This window comes from Mustela nigripes, chromosome 2 (genome assembly GCF_022355385.1).
Source record: "Mustela nigripes isolate SB6536 chromosome 2, MUSNIG.SB6536, whole genome shotgun sequence".
Taxonomy (NCBI): domain Eukaryota; kingdom Metazoa; phylum Chordata; class Mammalia; order Carnivora; family Mustelidae; genus Mustela; species Mustela nigripes.
In genome coordinates this window covers 98,059,848-98,082,781 of record NC_081558.1, presented here as the reverse complement: position 1 = coordinate 98,082,781, position 22,934 = coordinate 98,059,848, and the positions used below count along the sequence as shown (strand labels likewise).

At 39.0% G+C, this 22,934-nt stretch overlaps 1 protein-coding gene across 2 annotated transcripts in view; it reads right to left on the bottom strand.

The window, feature by feature from the left end:
• The window catches only part of PARP15 (poly(ADP-ribose) polymerase family member 15), a 47,040-nt gene extending 25,509 nt beyond the window's left edge, over positions 1-21,531 (bottom strand). For both annotated transcript variants that reach the window (XM_059391065.1, XM_059391066.1), the window contains exons 1-2: positions 21,313-21,531; positions 31-147 (exon numbers count right to left, since the gene is read on the bottom strand). In XM_059391065.1, the coding sequence (XP_059247048.1) occupies positions 31-147; positions 21,313-21,348 (153 nt within the window). In that variant the 5' untranslated portion in view covers positions 21,349-21,531. The remainder of the gene's footprint in view (positions 1-30; positions 148-21,312) is intronic.
• Between the last annotated feature and the right edge of the window lie 1,403 nt (positions 21,532-22,934).

The following is a 22,934-nucleotide window of genomic DNA, read 5'->3' as shown; positions in this document are numbered from 1 at the left end:
TTGTTGGATTTACTGAATAGCGCCACTTACCTGGAAATTAGTAACATTTCCAGCCATTAATACGAGGTTTAGACCTTCTGTGGTTTGGGCTGAGGCTATCACATTTCCGTCTGGAAGACAGTTTTTCCCGCTGACTTGGTCTTTTGACTGTGGAGAAAACAGTAAAAATAATGACCAGGCAATGCTATCTGTAGACTTTCCTCTTAGGTTTCCAAACAGAAAATAGCTATTAGATTCCACACCTAACTCAACTCATAGTCCAACCTTAAGATTCAAAAGCAAATAATTTGTTACCACAATTTTTTTAGTATCAACTGTATTTAATACTCCAGTTGCCTGTGAGCTCTTTTACTTATTCCCCAATTCTAGCTTAGCAGACCCTGCTCATGCCCCCTGGCTCTTACAATTTAAGGGCACTCTGGTCGTATTTCCAGCTGTCTTTATTTCTTTCCTTTTTTTTTTTTTTTTTTTTTAGAAATAGAGAGAGAAGAAGCAGGAGAAGAAAGAAAATTTTAAGCAGGCTCCGGGTTCAGTGCTAAGCCCAATTTGGGGTTTAATCCCATGACCCTGAGATCATGACCTGAGCTGAAATCAAGAGTCTGACGCTCAACCAACGATCCACCCAGGCACCCCTCCCATTGTTATTTCTTCTCTGAAGACTTTCTGTAGTGCCAAAGCCTGCTTTCCTTGCAGGCTCAACAGAGAGAAATTGCAGGTAAATTAAGCCACCCTCCCACTGGCTCAAGCCCTCATCCAATGATTGACAGTTCGTTTAAAACCAGGGAGCAACCTTGCCTCCCAGGTAAGACTCACTCTGAGTTTTCCCAGTGAGATCAAGTGGTAACTGATTTGGTAACACACCCTATCAGTATCTTTTACTTCCCTATTTAGATCATTTGCACTTGAATCCTGTTTCAGGTTCTCTTGGGGGGGGGGGACCCAAACTAAGACACACCCCTCAGTTCTATGCATAATGCATTTATAGTTTTGACTACTAGACAGCCAGTTTTATTTATTTTTTTTAAAGATTTTATTTATTTATTTGACAGATCACAAGTAGGCAGAGAGGCAGGCAGAGAGAGAGAGAGAGGAGGAAGCAGGCTCCCTGCTTAACGGAGAGCCCACTGCAGGGCTTGATTCCAGGACCCCGGGATCATGATCTGAGCCGAAGGCAGAGGCATTAACCCACTGAGCCACCCAGGCGCCCCTAGACAGCCAGTTTTAGAATTTAAAGGATCATCACAGATCATCCAGTACAGAAACTTCATTCTCCTGGAGGAAAGAGAAAATCCAGTGTACAGAGATGAAACCATTTACTCAAAGTCAATCTAGTAGCTGATGAAGGCACAATCCTTTAATCTGCTCTTCAGAGAAACTATGAAGAGGAGCTGATCTATCTGACTGTATTTTCACACTTACCTATGGTAAAAACATGGTGCACATCACCTCCCTATCCCCCTATACCTCATCATCCACACGTGTGACAGATGTTAATTGGTATCAACACTCTTTTTCAATCATCCAGATAGTTTCAGAGTCTTAGTCAACACAGAGCCCCAGACAACAACTGTCTCTCAGTGCTAAGTAACCCATGAAATGAAATGTACTTTTCATGCCTGATCTAACTCAAAAAGGTTATGAGTTTTCTTTGCTTAAAACAAAACAATGTTAGAGAATTTTCCACACTCTACTTTCTATAAAAAACAGAAAACCCCAGAAGAACTGGGAATGCATTTCTTGAGCAGTCCTTTTCGCTTGCTCAGGAATTTTATTCTTTGTATTCTCCTGCATGGACTCTGGTATGTTTGGTGCAAGCATGATTAATGAACTCCCACCCCAAGAATTCCATTGGTACAGATTCTTTCAAAGCACTGATATGAAAACCAGAAAAAGAACCAGCCACATTCCCTGTCAAATTTTGTTTTTTCCTTCTCAGTGTTAATGGCTGATGTCTTTAATTGTTGTGAATTCTTTTCACCTCCTCCAAACAACCTGTTATCATGATCTTCTCCTTGAATATATCACACTCAATCCAAATCCCATCATTCTCTGCTGTTTTTTATGTCTTCCCATAGCATTGACTTCACATTCAATTTAGTGACTTAATATTTAGAAATGATATGGCAGAAGTTTTCAGATATATCCTCATTCCAGGTCTTGATTATATTGATCTTTGTTCTTCCTTGAATTCAATGGCCACAGATCTGAATGATACCTCTAACTCCTTAACAGCTGACTTGGGGCCATGTTACCTCACAGGGACACTGTCCCTTTATAATTTATCGTTTCAATCAGGTGATGCTTCTTCTTCAAGATCTTCATATGAGAGGATCCAGAGCCACCAGAAATGGTGCTGGCAACTTTCTCAGTGGCTTCTCTTTTTCATACAAGGCTACGACCAAAGTCACATCATATGGGAAACAGAGATGGGCCTTTCACTGAAGACAGGCTCTTAGCCCAAGCAGGTGTCCACCACTAAAAAATAAAAATCAAAAGGCAGGTATTCAGACAAAATCTTTGGCATAAAAAGAAATCCTGATATTGGCGTGCCTGGGTGGCTCTGTCACTGGGCATCTGCCTATGGCTCAGGTCATGATCCCAGGGATCTGGGATCTAGCCTCCCATCTGGCTCCCTGCTCAGCAAAGGGTTTGCTTCTCCCTCTGCCCCTGCACCCTCTCTCTCTCTCTCTCTCAAATAAATAAATAAAATCTTTTAAAAAATGAACTTTTAGAAGTAAATGCAATATTGAGGGACTGGGGTGGCTCAGTTGTTTGAGCATCCAACTCTTGCCTTCCACTCAGGTCATGATCTCAGGGCTGTGAAATTGAGCCCTGCCATGGGCTCCACGTTCAACAAGGAAGCTGCTTGAGATTCTTTCCCTCTGTCCCACCCTCTGCCTGGGTGCTCTCTCTCTCTCTCAAAATAAATAAATCTTTTTTAAAAAGAAGCAAATACAATACTATTCTTTAATAGTTACAATAGTTAAAAACATCAAAAACAGTTGTGTGCAGTAATAATTTAAAAAAGTAATAAAATTAGGTCTGATTCCCTAGGTGCAGAGCCTGTGACGAGGATTCATGTGCAATTGAATTATTAAAGTTGTACCCTCAGGAAAAACATGTAGGAAGTGAGAGATAAAGACAGAGAATGTGGTTTAAGTAAAACTAGTTTCTGCCTGATCCTGCAAGGACTCTGGAGTATATAAATTACATCATGGTGCTGTCCCAACCTTGAGACAGGGAGCTGTTTTTGCACCTGCATACCAATCATTTCATTGTCTATGGGTCATCCTGGTTGGGTGGTGAATGTAAACTCCCAGGCACTCCAGACTCCAGACCTTTAGTCTGCTAAAGGCAATCCCTCTGGAGAAGATTGTAAGTGTGAGTCCTTCACAGCAATATATATATATAGCAGCTGACTGTGAGTGAACCTAATAAGTAAAAGAGACTCTGGAACATCTGGAGAAGCATCAAAAGGAAGGAAAAGCACTAAGCGAGGTCCAAGGAGTAACTGCACAAGAATGTGGCTTAGCAGCTAAGTCATACAAAAATATCTAAGGGATTTTGATTGATGACAAATTCTGTATAAATCAACAGTGATGTAGCTGTATTTAAGCAGAAAAAAAAAGTCACCAAACGCTGGGAAGAACACGGAGCAACAGGAACTCTAATTCTGCAACATGGTACAGCCATTTCAGAAGACAGTCTGGCAGTTTCTTACAAAACTAAACATACTCTTACCATAGGATCCAGCATTTGTGTTTTGTGGTATTTACCTAAATGATTTGCAAACATATGCCCACACAAACCTGCACATGAGCTTTATTCATTATTGCCAAAACTTAGAAGCAACCAAGATGTCCTTCAATAAATGAATGGATAAATAATGGACATGATGCCTCCATAAAACAGAATATTATTCAGAGAAAAAGAAAAGAGCCATTAAGCTACCAAACGACATGGAAGAAATATAATGCCTATTGTTAAGCAAAGGAGCCCATCTGAAAGGCTAAATATCATATAATTCCAGCTACATGACATTTTGGAAAAGGCAAAACTGTGGAGACATTAAAAATATCAGTGGCTGGTGCACCTGGGTGGCTCAATGGGTTAAGCCTCTGCCTTTGGCTCAGATCATGATCTCAGGGTCCTGGGATCGAGCCCTGCATCGGGCTTTCTGCTCGGCAGGGAGCCTGCTTTCCCCTCTCTCTCTCTGCCTATTTGTGATCCCTCTCTGTCAAATAAATAAATAAAATCTTTAAAAAATAAATATCAGTGGCTGCCTGCAATTTGAAATTATTCCATACGAAATTATTCCATATGAAACTGAAATTATTCCATATGAAACTGTTACTGAGGACACACGACACTGTGCATTTGTCAAAACCCAGAGAATCATCCAACACAAGGAGTGAACTCTAATATAATGGACTTTAGTTAATAATAATGTAGCAATACTTTTCAATTGTTAACAAAAGTACCATTAATCCAATACCTTAATATTAGGGAAACTGGGGGCAGGAAGAATTATCCTTACTTTCTGTTTAAATGTTCGTTAAACCTAAAACTGCTCTAAAAATAAAAACCATTCATTTAAAAATGGGTAGTGATGAGATTTGGGGCTATAATAAGAAAAACATAGTAACAAGAATAGGTATGGTGAAACATAATCCTATTCTTCTCACTGGTAAAAACGGGCAATGCCTGGGGTATTGTATTTTGTTCAGGGTGCTAAACTTTGCAAAGGGTTTATGAAAACTAGCTATGGTGTTCAGAAGAGGGAAACTGATGCTGTAAAAGGATTCAAAACCATATCACATGAGGGTATAAAAAAAGAACTGAATATATTTAACTTGCAGAAGTACAGATTTTAGGTAGGATGGGAGCCACACATAATAGTTACCCTTAAACATCTGAAGGACTATCTTATAAAGGATTTATTTCTAAAACCCTAAAAGGAAGAGCAAGGATAGTAAGTAAAATATGTTTGGGCTTCATACAATGCTATTTTTATTTTTTTCTTTTTCTTTATTATTTATTTATTTATTTATTTATTTTTGGTGATTAGTACTGTTCTAAGGTAGGATGAGTCAACTCGGGGAACAGTGAGTTTGCAGCCAAGCAGAAGAGGGACAATCACCTAGTGGTCTGATTTTACATCTGAACTATTTTGTGTTTTTAGAGGTGCAGGGGGCATTTTTTTCTAAATGAAATTCACGAGTCTATTTCCAGTGCATGTTACCTAGTAGAAATAGTTTGTTACAGTACTTTTTTGTCGGAAGTCATAACAACATCAAAACAAAGGACAGTGAACTATTCAAACACCACTTAGTAATAATACTTGACCCTGTAGCAGCTGAGACATATAGCTATCTAAAGCACAATTCATATCTATCATTTCTCATCAAATTAATAACTTGTGTTTTCCATTCTTTCCTACTTTGATAGTTATAATATCTTTATCGATTGAATACCTGCTATGTGTCAGTTAACAAATATTATCCTACTTAACTTAATCTTCACAGTGACCCTGTGAGATAGATTTTATCTCCACTTTTTAAATGAGGAAACAGAGACTAAGGAAGTAATGTTGCCATTGTTATCCAGCTAATTACAGAAGGATTTAAATATATACCCTTGGGGGTCCCTGGGTGGCTCAGTCAGTTAAGCTTCTGGCTCTTTATTTCACCTCAGGTCATGATCTTGGGCTCACAAGATTGAGCTCCACATTGGGCTCTATGCTCAATGCAGAGCCTGCTTAAGAGTCTCCCTCTCCCTCTCTCTCTGCCCCTCCCCGTCTCTGTTTCTCTCTCTCCCTCTCTCTCTCTCTCATAAATAAGCGATAAATAAATAAATAAAATCTTTTTTTAAAATAAGAAATGAAAAATAAATAAATATATATCTTTGGGATTCTAAAGACCAGTGGTGCTCTATTGTGATAGAGAAGACTGTGTAAGTAAGCCTTCTTGGACTGTGTAAGTAAGATGGCACCCAATGATCCCTACCACTTGGTAATCATGCCTTTGAATAGTTTCCTTCCATATTGTATCAGAGTTGGTCTTTGTAACCAACAGAATATGGCACAAGTGATGCTATATCCCTTCAGAGGCTTGATTACAAAAGGCACTTAGAGCCCTCCGCACCCCCTCAGATAACTTAGTCTGGGAGCAGCCAGCTGCCATGTCATGAACACCCACGGGGGCAGGCCCTAGTGGCAAGGAGCTGAAGCCACTGGCAGCAGTTGTGTAAGCAAAGGTAGAAGAAACCCTCCAGTCCTCATCAAGCATTCTGATGATTGCAGCCCTGATGAACAGGTTGATAAGAACCTCATGAGAGATCTTCCACCAGGATTACCCAATTAAGCCTCCCCCAAATTCCTGGCCTTCAGGAAGTATAAGACAATAAGTGCTTGCTATGTAAAGCCACTAACTTTGGTATGCAGCAATAAAAAATTAACACAGACTGCATGCTTATTTAGGATGGCTTGAAGAGGCTGGCTAGTGGAGATAGCAGGGATAAGGTTAAAACCTCTCCTCCCTCACCCTTTGTGTCAGAGTCATTGCTGAAAGTCAACCTCTAATGACTATACCAGCAATATGAATGTTTAAGGATCTTACAAAAAATTAAAAACAAAAAACAAAACAAAACTCAAAACCCGACCAAGCAAAAACAAAACAAAATAGAATCGAAAATAGAGTACATCAGTTCCCTAGCAAGAAATGCATGTTGTAGCAGAAATTTTTTCCAAATTCCAACAAATGTTTTTATTTGCAAAACAGATATGGGTTGAGATATAAACTATATATATCTATTTAGGGTGCACTGTGGTTTCCGAGAAGTTTGTAAACTGTTGCACTATACTCTGTATCACTCTGCCTCCCCTGCTGGATTCTTCAGCTCACAATGGCTGGAGTGCAGACTGAGGCTCTCAACTAACCCTGTTAACTCCAGAGGTGCTGAATATGCTTAGATATTAACCATTTACTAGTATACCCATAAAAAACTGTTAAAAAAAAAAAAAGCTCTTCAGATGTCAATACTCTTCAGGTTCAGGTGGCAAGTATGTGGAGAGAGATGGGCCTTCATATTTTGCATCTTTGGGAGGTTAGTACGAGTCCCAAGAATGAAACAGTTTTAAATGTAGAAGTCTGCTAAGTGAGGGATACCAAATGTTTGTCTTTTCACAAAGTACCAACTAAAAATGTCCAATGGTATCAATTTCTTGCTGTATAAAGAATCAGATATTATTTTAGTCTGGTCCTAAGACTATTAGCTTCTTAAACCATTATTGAAAGTTGAGCTTCTTTTCTCTCCAGAGAGCATCTCAATTTCTGGCTTTCCTGACTGACTGGTTTCCTTCAAAGCTATGTAAGGAAGATCCTAATTTCTGCTTCTCTTCTCTTGACCTCATTCATTCCCTAGCACTCCCCACCCCCCAACAAGTCTTCTATCCCCACCTGTAATTTCAGGGATACTTCTTGGCTTCATCAACTCTTCCTAAAGATCATAGTTGGGAGGGGGTGTGCCGGTGAAGTATGGCCATTAAAAATGGTATTTATTTCATCTTATTATCTAAAATATAAACTGTTTTGTGGCTTAAGTTCTTTGGGAGATTACTACCTTTAAAATGGTTCATTTAATTTTCTAAATTCTTACTGTCTTCCTTAAGGGGTGATCAGATTCTGAATACATCTCAAAGGTAAAGTGAACAGGGTTTCCTAAAGAACTGAGAATGGGATATGAGAGACTCCCAGGTTTTGGTCTGAGCAACTAGGATGAAGTTGCTATCAACTGAAATCGGGAAGCCTGTGGATAATGTAGGTTGGTAGCGTAGAGTGAGGAGGATGGGGAGTTTTGTCTTGGACATGTTATATTTGTATCATATACTTTTAGACAACCAGGTGAAGAAGTCTAGTATGCAGTGAGTGTAGGCATTGGTTCATGAGAGAGTATTGACTGCAGATATGAACTGGGGGTCATGGATATGTAGACAGTATTTAAAGCCATTAAACCTCCCAGGAACTGAGTGAAGACAAAAAGAAGAAAGGAGCTGAGCTCTACCTTCAGAGTTGAAGAAAAGAAGGTAAATGAAGAAAAAATGAGAATGAAGAGCACCTGGGTAGCTTAGTCAGTAAAGCATCTTCTCTGGTCATGATCCCAGGGTCCTGGGATGGAATCCCTCATCAGGCTCCCTGCTCTGCGGAGAGCCTGCTTGTCATCTCCTCTGCCTGCTGCCCCTCCTGCTTATGTGTGCGTGCATGTGCTCTCTCTCTCTCTATCAAAGAAATAAAATAAAACCTTAAAAAAAAAAAGAATGAGAATGAACAGCTACAGAGGTACAAAACAAAAATAAAAACAAAAACAAAAAAAAAACCAAAGTGTGGCATCGTAGCAGCAAGTGGAGAAAATGCATTTGGAAGGAGCTATTGAATATTGAGTCGAATGTTATTAAGAGATCAAGTAAAATGAGGACTGCTAAGTGGCTAGTGAATTTAGCAATAAATGATTCTTGTCACTGGCAAAAATAATTTTGGTGGAATGATGGGGTAAAAGCCTTTTTTAGAATGGATTTAAGAAAGAATAAGAGGGGAGGGAATGGGGATGAGTAATGACAAATTCAATTGAGAAATTTTCCTGCAAAGGGAAACAAAGAAAAGAAGCAGCTAACTACCAAGAAATTGAGGTCAAGAGAAGTTTTGCTGTCTGTTTTTTTGTTACTGCACAAAAAACAATTCTTTCAGCTAGGTTTTCACAGAGAACTGTTCAAAGCCCGAGTTAATTCCAGTAAGAATGGGTGTCTTTGATGGGTTTCCTAAGCACTTGTGTGGCCTCTAATCTGACTTCATTTGTCTATGAAATGGGTAATAATAACTGTAAAGATCAAGAAAGAAGAGAAATTGATTACCTTTGTAGTCAGAAAACTCAACCAGGGCTGAACTCTCCTCTGGGAAAAGCTGCATGTTGGTTACTCCTTCTCCTCCATTGCTATTAACTATTATTAATTTGAGGTGGCAGATTTTCAACCCTAATGGTTCTTGTCAGTTCCAGAAGTCTTGGGAAAATCTCAAATTGCTGAACTCTATTGTGTCCAACACAAGCATTAACAGATGTCCTGACGCCTACAAATAAAAATCAGTTTATTGGTACTATAATTTCATTTCATAGCAAAAGAAAACAATTTTGAAGTGTAATTTGATTTAGAGGCTATAACTAAGAATTAAAATTTAGATACTAAATTTCTACATAAAGTTATATTTCAGTGTCAACCTCAACCTATCCCACATTGCTTACTGTGAGTGCATGAGTACATAGCTATCATTAACAGTGGCCTCCATTTAAGACCATTTTGGGAACATGGGTCGACACTTACCTTTCTAAATAAAATCAAGTACGTGCAACCATTTTGTAAGCTCATAGTAATAATGATGATGATTATAATACAATATTGTTTCCTAAATCTAATTTCCTTCCCCGCCCCCTCACTTTACCATAGCTTGGTCTCTATTTGGACATGTCATTGTCATAAAAATAAACTCCTATAACTATTAAGTTCATGGGAAATTTGAGGGTATATTCACAGTGGTTAAGAAAATACACTCAGAAGTCAGAATGTTTAATTTGGAATTCTGATTCAAATACTTACTAGCTTTGTGCCTAAGAACAAGTCGTTTAACTTTCTTGAAACCTAGACTTCTTCATCTATAGAATGGAAAAAATAATGTACCTATCTCATAGTGCTATATGTTTTGAGAGTGAAGTAAGTAAAAGCTTAGCACAGTGCTTAGCCTAGAGCAAGGCACCTGATAAATGCTAGTTATGGGTAGTACCAGAAGTGATAATATGTTATCCCTTGCAATCATCTTACTGGGAGTTAGAAAGAGCACAACTTTTAAACAAAACCCATTGTGGGATGCCTGGAATCTCAAAATAGGATACAACCACTATTTGCAAATGAAAGGTTAAAAGTTATTGTCTGCCTTACCAGTATTTTTGAGAAAAGTCATGACAGCAACTTTAATATTGGATATTACTTCCACACTGAAGTCACCATTGGCTTCTGACAGGCCACTAATCAACTCCATAAGCACAGAGAGCACATTCTCTATAATGGTGCCTTGGATATTGTGAAATGCAACCAAAAGGGAGGCTCGTGAATGGTCTTTTGAAAATTCATCTGTTTCATCCACTTTCAATTCATCCGTTTTGTCCACTCTTCTGAAAAGCATTGCTTTTGCATGAGGTCTTCCAACTTAGCAATTTTTAGAGAGACAGAAACACTTAAGATGTTAGTTTTACATCTGATTTGAGATCTGAAAGGATTTGGCCTGTATCTTACTTTCTGATGTTTTCAATGCTTTGGAAGAAAATAGATTTCACTCATTGCAGAAGGAAGGAAGAAAGGAAGGAGAAGGAAAGGAAGGAAGGAAGAAAGAAAATAGTAATTGTGGCTAAATGACTGCATAAAGTAATACCTTATTCTTTGTAAAATCAGTTTTACTCACCAAATCACAGGGAAAAAAATAATAACCATGACAATAAATGATGACGCTCATCCACTGACATAAATTATTAGTGCTACAATTCATTACTGAAAAGAAAGAAGTTTCTGTTACTGCATAATGAAAGGGCAATCTACAGATAACCAAAATAAAAATGTTGCATGGTCATAAAGAAGATTGGGTATGGGGTAGCTATTTATGAGGAGAACAGAGATTATTACTTCTATTTTTCATTGTTTTTAACCCTTGAAAGAGAAATAAAGGAACTTTTAGTATGATAAAGAGACTTACTCTGAACTCAGAAGTTAATAGTATTCACAGTGAAGAGACAGGACAAGTCTTTGTGTTAAATACCCAGTAGTGCAACTGCAGGGTCATAGTGTAGCTCTATTTTTAATTCTGAGGAATCCCCACACTGTTTTCCAAAGTGGTTGCACCAATTTGCATTCCCACCAACAGTGTAAGAGGGTTCCCCTTCCTCCACATCCTCTCCAACATTTGTTGCTTCCTGCCAACTGGAAGGGATTATGCTGAGTGAAATAAGTCAAGCAAAGAAAGCCAATTCTCATATGGTTTCACTTACTTGATAAGGAATAACACGGAGGACATAAGGACAAGGAAAGGAAAAGTGAATTGGGGGAAATCGGAGGGGGAGATGAACCATGAGAGACTGTGGACTCTGAGAAACAAACTTATGGTTTTGGAAGGGAGGGGGTGGGGGATGAGTGAGCCTGGTGGTGGGGATTAAGGAGGACACATATTGCATGCAGCACTGGGTGTTGTACATAAACAATGAATCTTGAAACACTGCATCAAAAACTAATGATGTATTTTATGGTGACTAATATAACACAATTTTTTTAAAAAAAGGAAACAGGACAGCCACTCTCCTTAAAAGTAGAGGAAATAAAACAAAAACTAAAAATGTACTCTGGTACCACTCCTATTTGATATATTTTTCAGAATACTTCCTGGTCATCAAAATAAGGTGGTGAAAAGAAATAAATATAAATATAAAAATGGAAAAGATAACAAAAACATTCTTTACAAATACCATAGTCACATATTGTGAAAAATTTTTTAAATAATCAACACCATCAAGAAAGTGAAAAGACAACTCATAGAAAGGGAGAAAGGATTTGCAAAGCATAGTTGATAAAGGGCATGTAATCTAAATAAAGAACACTTAAAACTGAACAATAAAAAAACCAAATAATCCAATTTTAAAATAGGCAAAGGATTTGAATAGACACCTCTCCAAGGATGACATACACATGGTCAATAAGGACATAACAAAATGTTGAACATCATTCATCATTAAGAAAATGCAAATCAAAACCACAATGAGCTAACACTTTACATGTACTGGAATAACTAAAATTTTAAAAGATGGACAATAACAAGTGTTGACAAGGATGCAAAAAACTGGAAACATACCTTGCTGGAATAGAAATGGTACAACCACTTAGGAATACAGTTTCACAATGGAGTTACTATATAATCCAGGTGTTCTACACTCAGACAGGAATATACCATAGAGGTGAAACATATGTCCACACAAAAACTATTTCACAAATCTATGGACAGAATGTTTGTGTGTCCCCCAAATTCAGGTTTTAAGTCCTAATCCTCAATGTGATTGACAGTATTTGGAGATGGGGTCAGATGGGAAGTGATTAGGTTTAGATGATGTCATGAAAGTGGAACCCCCATGAAAGGACTAGTGTCCTTATAAGAAGAGGAGACAACTAGAGCTCCCTTTCTGCCATCTGAGAAAATAACAAGAGGAGGTCATCTGCAAATCAGGAAAAGGGTTCTCACCAAGAACTCTATCGTGCTGATTTCCTGACCTCAGACTTCCAGCCTCTAAACTATGGGAAATCAGTGCTGTTTAAGCCACCAAGTCTATGGTATTTGTTCTAGCAGTCCAAGTTGACTGAGACAACAAATGTTCACAGCAGCATTATTCACAATAGTCAAAAGGTGGAAATAACCAAATGTCCATCAATTAATGAATGGATAAATAAAAAATGGTATATCTGTACAATGGCATATTATTTGGCCATAAAAACTAACAAAGTTTTGATATATTCCGCAACATTAATGAACCCTGAAAATCTGCTAAATGAAAGAAGTCAGTGGCAAAAAAAAACACATACTAAATTATCTTATTTATCTGAAATGTCCAAAATACATAGATTCACAAAGACTGAAGTATATTAGTGGTTACTAGTCTGTGGGGAGGAGGGAAAGGGGAATGATTGCAAATGCACTTGGAGTTTCTTTGGGGTGATGAAAATTTCTAAAAATAGACAGTGGTGAACACTGTGAACATACTAAAAACCACTGAATTGTACACTTTTAAAGAGTGAATTTTGTGGCATGTAAGTTATATCTCAACAAAACTGTTATTTAAAAATAAGAATCTGGTTGCCTGGATGGCTCAGTGGGTTAAGCCTCTGCCTTTGGCTCAGGTCATGATCTCAGGGTCTTGGGATCAAGACCCGCAACGGGCTCTCTGCTCAGTGGGGAGTCTGCTTCCCCTTCTCTACCTGCCTCTCTGCCTACTTGTGATCTCTCTCTGTCAAATAAATAAATAAAATCTTTTTTAAAAAATAAGAATCAATAAATTAATCCTTAGAGAAAGTATAGATAAAGACATATGAGATCACTTTAAAAGAGTATCTAAATATTAATGACAAAAATAGTCTCAATAGTCTCCGGCCTTGCATAAATATATTACAAATGATAATACTCTCCAAATTACAGATTATAATATATGAAATCCCTTAATTCAAGTCCAGTTAAGTGGTAATTTATAAAATTTGACAAAATGAAAGCAAACTGTGTTTTAAAAAACAAGACAATACCAAATGAAATGATGAGGGACTCAGCATGCTACACCTTAAAATGCATTTTCCACAGACTGGAAGAAAATATTTGCAAAAGAAATAACTAATAAAAAGCTGTTACCCAAAATATAAAGGACCTTTGGGATTCAACAATAAGAAAACAACCTAATTTTAAACCAGGCAAAAGACCTCAATGTAGGGACCTACTTAGCCAGAGTGACTTCATCTCAGTTAAACAGCCATTTTGTCGTTTGTGCAGTAAAACTTAAACTGACCTTGCCCCCCACTCCCAAGAGGAACTTACTTAAAAGCAAGTTGGTCGACCAATATGGTCAACAGTCCCTGATAGATAACAGAGCTCAAATACCAGGACGGGTCAGGTCAGGTGGAGATAACAGAGCCCAGAATGCAAAGATGAGTCAGGCCAGGTGGAGACAATCTCATTGGCCAGGCTCAACCACATGGTCTTTGCTCTATAAAAGCTAGTCTGTGAAGCTGGGGGTGGTCGCTCTCTCCCTAAGAGATGGCCCCAGCCAGTCGGTTTGATTCTCCGTGTTGGCATGAAATAAAGCTTTGCTTGACCTTTGCTTTGTATCTGTCTCGCTCCTTTGATCACGGACCCCATCACTCAATAGATGCTTCACCAAAGAAGATAGACAAATGGCAAATAAGCATATGAAAAGATGCCTAACATTATATGTCACCGGGGAAATGCAAATTAGAAAAACAAGGAGATCCCACTGCACACCTAGTGGAATGGTGATAATACCAAACGCAGGCAAAGGATGTGGAGCAATAGGAACTCTCATATCATACATAGTTGGTGGGAATGAAAATGGTATTCACTTTGCAAGACAGTTTGATAGTTTCTTACAAAACTGTACATATTCTTCCCACACAATCCAGCAATCATGCTGCTGGTAGTTACCCAAAAGAGTTAAAAATTTATGTCTACAGGGGTGCCTGGGTGGCTCAGTTGGCTAAGTGTCAGCCTTTGGCTCAGGTCATGATCCCAGAGTCCTGGGTTTGATCCCCTCACGGACCCCTGTATGGAGCCCTGCATGGAGCCCCACATCTGGCTCCTTGCTCAGCAAGGAGTCTGCTTCTCCCTCTCCCTCTGCCTGCTGCTCCCTCACTTGTGTTCTCTTGCTCTGTCAAATAAATAAATAAAATCTTTTTAAAAAATTATGTCTACACAAAAACCTACAATAGATGATTATAGCAGTTTTATTAATAATTGCCAAAACTTGGAGGAAACTAAGATGTTCTGCAATAAGCAAATGGATAAATAAACCTTGGTATATCCAGACAATGGAATATTATTCAGCACCAAAAACAAATGAGCTCTCAAGCCATGAAAAAACATGGTGGAAACTTAAATATGCATTACTAAGTAAAACAAAGCAACCTAAAAAGGTTAACATATGATTCCAACTATATAATATTTTGGAAAAGGCAAAACTATGGAGACAGTAAAAAGATCAGTGGGTGCCAGGGATTAGAGTAGTGGGAAGGATAGACAGCAGAGTACAGAGGATTTCTATGGTAGTGAAACTATTTTGTATGATACTGTAAAGGTGGATATATGTTATTAAACATTTGTCAAAACTCAAAGAATGTACAACAGCAAGAGTCAATGCTAATGTAAACTAGGAACTTTAAGTGATAATAATGGGTAAATGTAGATTCACCAATGACAACAAATGCACCACTCTTGTGTGAGATGTTGATAATGGAGGAGTTGGGGGTGACAGGTGGTATATGGGAACTTTCTATATCCTCCACTCAATTAAAAAAAATCTTTAAGTAGTAATTATAAAGCTAAATAGTTCTAAATTAAAAATAAATGATATGACAAGAAGTAAAATAGAAGTTCCAAATATAAACCTTAATGTATCAAAAAGCTTAACATAAGTATTAAGAGGAATAAGAAAGTGAAGAGCTGAATCATAATTTAATAAATATTGTTCAGAATGTTAATTTTCATTATGAAGAAAATAAAATTAGATATAAATGCATACTTCACAGTCAACACCTAACCGCAGTATATTAGCCCCTGATAGGTTAAAAATGTTAACTTTAAACACTCCAAAAGTAAGGACACCCGAGTGGCTCAGTGAGTTAAGTGTCCATCTCCTGATTTCCACTGTGGAATTAAATTAGAAAGCAATAGCAAATTAGCAATAGGTCCAACGACATGGATGAAACTCAATTGTATTATGCTAAGTGAAAGCAGCAAGGCTCAAAAGACCACCTGCGGCATGGTCTACAGGGACCAAAATCTGACCACTATTTGCCAAGTTCTCACCTTGAGTGCAGAAGTTGATTACAAAGGAACCAGTGGGAATTTGGGGAGTGATGAAACTCTTTTTTATACCTTTATATCTTTGTATATCTTATATCTTGTGGTTATCCCATGATTGTATGCATTTGTCAAAACTCAAAGAACTGTACACTAAGAAGTATGAACTTGCTGTATGTAAATTATACCTTAAATTTTTAAATGAAAGGAAGTCAATAGCATTCATATACACAGAAGATACAGTGAATGAAAAACCTTATGTAAAATAGCAAAATAAATAAATGAATAAAATATTTAGAAACAAACTTAACAAGAAATATTCTATATAAGAAAATGTTAAATATTTTTTTAATTTGAATTCAATTAGTTAATATATAGTGTATTATTAGTTTCAGAGGTAGTGGTCAGTGACTCATCAGTCTTATATAACATCCAGAGTTTATTACATCACATGCCCTCCTTAATGTCCATCATCCAGTTTCTTCAATTTTGTTATTAATTGGTTTATATAATTGGCTGCTCCCATGTTAAGGGTATAAATATTTACAATTGTTAGGTTGTCTTGTTGGATAGACCCTTTAATTATGATATAGTGTCCTTCCTCATCTCTTAATACAGTCTTTGGTTTAAAAATCTAATTTGTGTGATATAAGGATTGCTACCCAACTTTCTTTTGATGTCCATTAGCATGATAAATGGTATCCACCGCCTCACTTTAAATCTGGGGGTGTCTTTGGATCTAAAATGAGTCTCTTGGAATGCCTGGGTGGCTCAGTAGGTTGGGCGTCTGCCTTTGGCTTGGATCGTGATCCTGGGGTGCTGGGATCAAGTCCCGCATTGGGCTCCTTGTTCAGTGGGGAGGCTGCTTTTCTTTCTGCCTGCTGCTCCCTCTGTTTGTGCCCTCTCTCTGACAAATAAATAAAATAAAATCTTTAAAAGAATAAATAAATAGAATGAATCTCTTGCAGACAGCATATCAATGGGTCTTGTTTTGTTTTGTTTTTTATCCAATCAGATACTCTAGGTCTTTTGATTGGGGCATTCAGCCCATTTACATTCAGAGTAAATATGAATTTAGTACCATTGTATTACCTGTAAAGTCACTGTTTCTGTGTATTGTTTCTGTTTCTTTCTGGTCTGTGTTACTTCTGGGCTATCTCTTCACTTAAAGGATCCCCTTTAATATTTCTTGCAGGGCTGGTTTAATGACCACAAATTCTTTTAATTTCTGCTTGTCCTGGAACCTTTTTATCTCTCCTATTCTGAATGACAGATTTGCTGGATAAAGTACTCTTGGGTGCATATTTTTCTCATTTAGCACCCTGAGTATATCATGCTACTCCTTTCTGGCCTCCCAGGTCTGTGAATAGTCTAATGTTTCTACCCTTGTAGGTCAAAGATCTCTTGTCCAGAGCTGCTGTCGGGATTTTCTCTGTTTCTGAGATTTGCAAGCTTCATTATTATATGTCAAGGTGTAGACTATTTTTATTGATTTTGAGGGTGGTTCTCCATACCTCCTGGAATTGAATGCCTGTTCCCTTCCCCAGATTAGGAAAGTTCTCAGCTATAATTTGCTCCAATATACCTTCTGCCCCATCCCTCTCTCTCCTCTTCTTCCAGGATCCCAATTATTCTAATATTGTTTCACTTTACAGTATCACTTATCTCTTGAATTCTACCCCCTGTGATCCAGTAGTTATTTATCTCTCTTTTCCTCAGCTTCTTTATTCTCCATCTGTTTGGTCTTCTATATCACTAAATCTCTCTTCTGCTGCATTTATCCTAGCAGTTAAAGCCTCCATTTTTTTTATTGCATTGCATTAATAGCCTTTTCAATTTCAACTTGATCAGATTTTAGTTCTCTATTGTTCCAGAAAGAGATCCTCTAGTGTCTTCTATGCTTTTTTCAAGCCCAGTTAGTATCTTTATAATCATTATTCTGAAGTCTAGTTCTGACAACTGATTTATATCCAAACTGATTAGGTCTCTGGCAGTCAGTACTGCCTTTTGTTCTCTTTTCTCTTTTTTGAGGTGAGTTTTTTTGTCTTATCATTCTATCCAGAGAACAGATGAACAAGAGAACAAAATACTAAAATGACAACAATGAGCCCACAGAAATATACACTAAATAAATCAGAAGAGACCTGAAACTGAAAAAAATTAAATGAAAATTTTTTAAAAAATAGAGAGAGAGGATATAATGGGACAGGTGAAAAGAATAGAACAATACACTATATCCTGGGTTTATTTTGGTGTCTTTGTTAGAAGACACTACATGTGTAACCTTAGATTAGGCAATAGTTTTTTTTTTTTTTATCTATGAAACCAAACATACAAGTGACAAAAGAAAAAAAAAAGGAATATTGGACTCCACCAAAATGGAAAACTTTTATATTATCCAGCCTTAAAAAGGAAGGAAATCCTAACACATGTTACAACATGAATGCATCTTGGAGACATGAAGTCAAGTGAAATAACCCCATCACAGAAGAACTGCATATTGTACGATTCCATCTATATGAGATACCTAGAGTAGTCGAATTCATAGAGTCAGAAAGTAAAAGGGTGGTTGCCAGGGACTTGGGGGGTGGGGAGAATATGGAGTTAGTGTTTAGGAATTAGAGTACTTTCCAAACTTCAGTTGGGGAAGATGAAGTTCTGGAGATGGTGGTGGTGATGATTGCATATCACTGTGAATGCACTTAATGCCATACAACTATACATTTAGAAATGGTTAAAACGGTAACTTTTATGTTGTATATATTTTACCACAGTAAAAAAAAAATTTTTTTTTTAAAAAAAAAAAAAAAAAAAAGAAAGAAAGAAAGAAAGAAACTACATCCCAAAATTGTAAAGAAAAATCTATCTCTATATACAAATAAATAAAATTAAATATAATGAAAGGATAGAATATAACTCTCAAGATGAAAATTTTAAAAAGACTTGTTTTAAAAAGCTGATAAAATAAGAAATCATTTCAAAAGGAAAGAGAAAAAAATTAAAATGTAAAAACTAAAAAATCATGAGGGGAAAAAGAATCCATGAATTTTATATACTATTTTCCCCTAGTGCTGGAGTTTTGCAATTCTGTGTAATTTGTAAACTTGGTCTTAGCTAGAAGTTCTCCTGATCTTTGACTGTTGTACTAAATCTTATGCCCTTTGCCCTGGGTGGAATTGTACCGTCCTTGCCGTGGCCAGGTTAAGCTTATCGGCTCCCATTTGGTCTCTGCAGGACTTTTGTTCCCTGAAGGCTTTCCGCCAGCTTTGGAGGATGAGAATGAAAATGGTGGCCTCCCAATCTCCAGTCCCAGAGCCAAGAGCTCAGGGTCCCACTCCTCAGTGAGCCTTCAGAGAAAAGCAGTCACTCATTCCTTTCTCCCTGGTCTCCGGCTTCACTCCATGCTCACCCAGCCTATAACAGAATGTTTCTATCTCAGGCACGTGACCCTGCTTTGAGTCTCCAAACCCACTCCTGTGGTTTTCCCCACAATGCTGCTGGCGGGGGTGGGGGCAGCATCTTGCTGTGGTGCTGCCACTTTCTGGGCCCCTGCTTGGAAATCGGTTGCTGGACTGTGTCATGGTTTGCAGATTACGGAAACCCCAAGCTGAGAGCTCCACTCCCGGGCTCACTGTTAGTAGCTGGCTTTCCTGTGCCAATACCTGGAAGCCATGTCATCCTCGGGCACCCCGGGTCTTTCTGTGACCCCAGGGATCCTGCGACTCACTGTCCCACCCAGGATCACACCCGCTTTACCCCCTGAGCAGTTTGAAGACAGGGATGTCCTTCACCAGAGCAGACTGCTTAAAGTTCCAATTTTGTGCTCCACTCCTATATCACTTGCTTGGGAGCCACCTTATGGAGGCTCTTGCCCCCCAAGGTCTATCTTCGGATATACTGCCTGGAATTCACTTCTCTGCACTTCTACCTTGCAGAAAGTTGTTGTTTTTCTATTTGTAGAATTATAGCAATTCTTTTCTTGGATCAGCAATTGAGTTCACAGGTATTTGGAATGATTTGATGGCTATCTAGTTGAATAACTGGGACCAGATGAAAACTAAGGTCTCTTACTCCTCCACTACCTTGGAAAGACCTCTATAAACACTCCTTAAAGACACAGAAGTAAACCTGAACAAAGAAACGACATCCTTGGGGTGCCTGGGTGGCTCAATTGGTTAAGCATTTGCCTTTGGCCCAGGTCATGGGCCCTTCCTGGGATCATGCCCAGTATCAGGCTCCTTGCTCAGTGGGGAGCCTGCTTCTCCCTCTGCCTGCCACACTCCCTGCTTGTGTTCTCTCCCTCTCTCTCTGACAAATAAAGAAATATTTTAAAAATTTTAAAAAAGGAAATGGCATCCTTTGTTCTTGGTTAGAACATCTCAACACCATCTCAAGATGTCAGCTACCTGTAATTTAAAAATTTAATGCAAATCCAGTATAAACCTCAGTGAGCTTTTTATGCCACTGATCATAAATCAGAAGTCAGTCCCAGGGGCGCCTGGGTGGGTTAAAACCTCTGCCTTCAGCTCAGGTCATGATCCCAGGGTCCTGGGATCGAGCCCCGCATCGGGCTCTCTGCTCAGCAGGGAGCCTGCTTCCCTTCCTCTCTCTCTGCCTGCCTCTCTGCCTACTTGTGATCTCTGTCTGTCAAATAAATAAATAAAATCTTAAAAAAAAAAAAAAGAAAAAAAAAAGCCAGTCCCATAGTTCATAAGTAAAGATAAGCAGACAAGAACAGCTAGGAAAACAGCAGGAAGGAAGAGCTCTTAGGGGAACTAGCCCTGACATTAGAATATATAATAAAGTCTCTGCAGCAGATGAATAAACATGTCAATAGAACGTAAGTTCCAGAAACAGTCAAAATACATGTAAAAATCTAGTAAGTGATAAAGGTGGTATCTTGGGCAGTGCTAATCTCTTTAATAAACAGTGTTGGGACAACTGGATACCCATTTGGAAAAAAGATAAAATTTGATCCATGCTTCAAATCATAAACAAAAATAAACTCCAAATGTATCAAAGATCTAAATGTGAAAAATAAACCATTACAAATAAAATGGGTGACCATAACCCAGGTGATAGGGAAAGTTATTAAAATATGAACAAAATTCCAAATGCAATAAAATAAAAAATTAGTAAATTTTAAAAAAGGGGGGGCACCTGGGTGACTCAGTGGGTTAAGCGTTAGGTCATGTGATCTCAGGGTCCTGGAACTGAGCCTCCCTGCTCAGCTGGAAGTCTGCTTCTCTCTCTGCCTCTGCCCCCGCCTCCCTCATGCTTTCTCTTTCTCTCTCAAATTAATGAATAAAATCTTTAAAAAAAAGTTTTTACCATAAAAATAAAAACTGTTTGTATGGAAGAAAAAGCCACCATAAGCAAACTCAGAAGACAAATGACAGACTGAAAGGAAGTAGCCATAACATATATCACAGATAAAAGATGACTATCCCTAATGTATGAAGAACTTCTAAAAGTGAAGGGGAAAGAGACCAAAGATTCCATGGGAAATGACGCCCTGCACTCTGTTCTCTACCGGGACAAGTCAGGGTGGTAAGCTCCTCCCCAGAGACAGGGGGTTAGAGGGCTGTGCGGTCTCCCCCAGCCCAGTCCTGAAGTGTCCATTGCCGCCCTCCGCACTCCCGCCCATGGCGCTGCTCACCATTCCTCTAAGCATGAACACCAGCCAGCCGGACATGCTGCCCAGTTGAGGCGGACCTCACGCTCTAGGCCTCTGGATCTCCTAGGCTCTGTACACAGTGGCACAGCCACCAGTTCCTGAGCAAGTTCTTCGAGTGTGGGGTGTCAGGCTTCCGGCATCTGGGCCCAGGGGAGCAGGGTGTAGTCCTCCCCAGCTCCACTCCTCCACGCATGAGGCCCCAGCCCCACCCAACTGGCCCGTGCCTTTCCTTTCACTTTCTTTTCTCTGCAAATCACTGTTCCCTAGGTTTTGGTTTTCAGACCTCAAAAACAGCTGCCTCAAGATTCTATCACCCAGGGGCTCCTGGGTGGCTCAGAAGTTTCAGCCTTCAGCTCAGGTCGGGGTCCCAGGGTCCTGGGATTGAGTCTGGCATCGCCTGCTCAGGGGAAAGCCTGCTTCTCCCTCTTTCACCCCCCCTGCTCCTGTTCTCTCTCTCCCTCTGTCTCTGTGTCAAATAAATAAATAGATAATTAAATCTTAAAAAAAAAAAAAAAAGATTATCTCATCCATTTGAGACAGACGTTGCTGTCAAATTTGGGGTGCAAATTCTGGGCTCTGAGATTCTTCAGGCGTTTAACCCCAGTCAATGAAATGTCAGTGGGCATAGATACCTTGTATTATCATGGGGATTAAATGAGGCAAAGTCTGAAATACTCTTTGGGTTTCTTTCCCTAAATGAAAACAGGTACTCATGGAGGTCTGGCATAAAAGCAAAGTGGCAGTAAAGGCGAACTTTTGAAAAGGAGTTTGGGCAACCTGTATACTCAACGTGGGTAACTGATGAGAGTTTAATAAAGGCATTACCTTTGTAAATGGAGGCAAAGGGCTAAGAGAAACCTGCAAGAAATAGTGAAGCAGCCCCTCTCCCCTTCCTCCTCCCCTTCTCACTTCCCCTTCTCCCCTTTCCCCTCCCCTTCCCCCCTCCCCTTTCCCCACCTTTTCCCCTCCCTTTCCTCCTCTCCTTTCCCCTCCCTTCCCTTCTAGGTTAAAGGGGAAAGGGAAGAGTGTGTACTGAACCTTTTATCTGAGGGCAAGTTCAGCGGTTGGAAAGGAGTATGAGCTTTATTCAGGAGGCCGGCCTCCTGGGGAGAAGGCTGACTCTCGCCCAAAAATCAACTTAGAGGTTTCTTTATTAAGAAGATTTCTGGCAGTTAATGAGTAAAAAGGGGAGCATAGTGGTTTGTAGCACTGCTTGATTGCATGCAGACTCAATGGTGCCAACTACAGACATTATCAAGGTGTTCCAAAGCTGTGTATGGGGGGTGGCTGGCGCAGGAGGTTGTGCAAGAGGATTTGGTTCCAAGTCTTTCTAGGAAACAATGCATTATCTATAGACACACAAAAGAAGTTTTAGTTAATCATGTGGCTTAAAGGTGCTAAAGGTTAGACTACTAAATTGGCCAGAGGGGCGTAGGTGGTGGCTTCAAACCTGGCAAGAGCCATTTACCCATAGGAGAGGAAGGGACATGAGGTGAACAAAATAGAATGAGAAATGCCTAATGGCCATACTGTGTCATTTGAACTTTATGTTCAGGCCTGTGGTCCTGAAAATGTGGTGCCCAGACCACCAGCATCAGCATCAC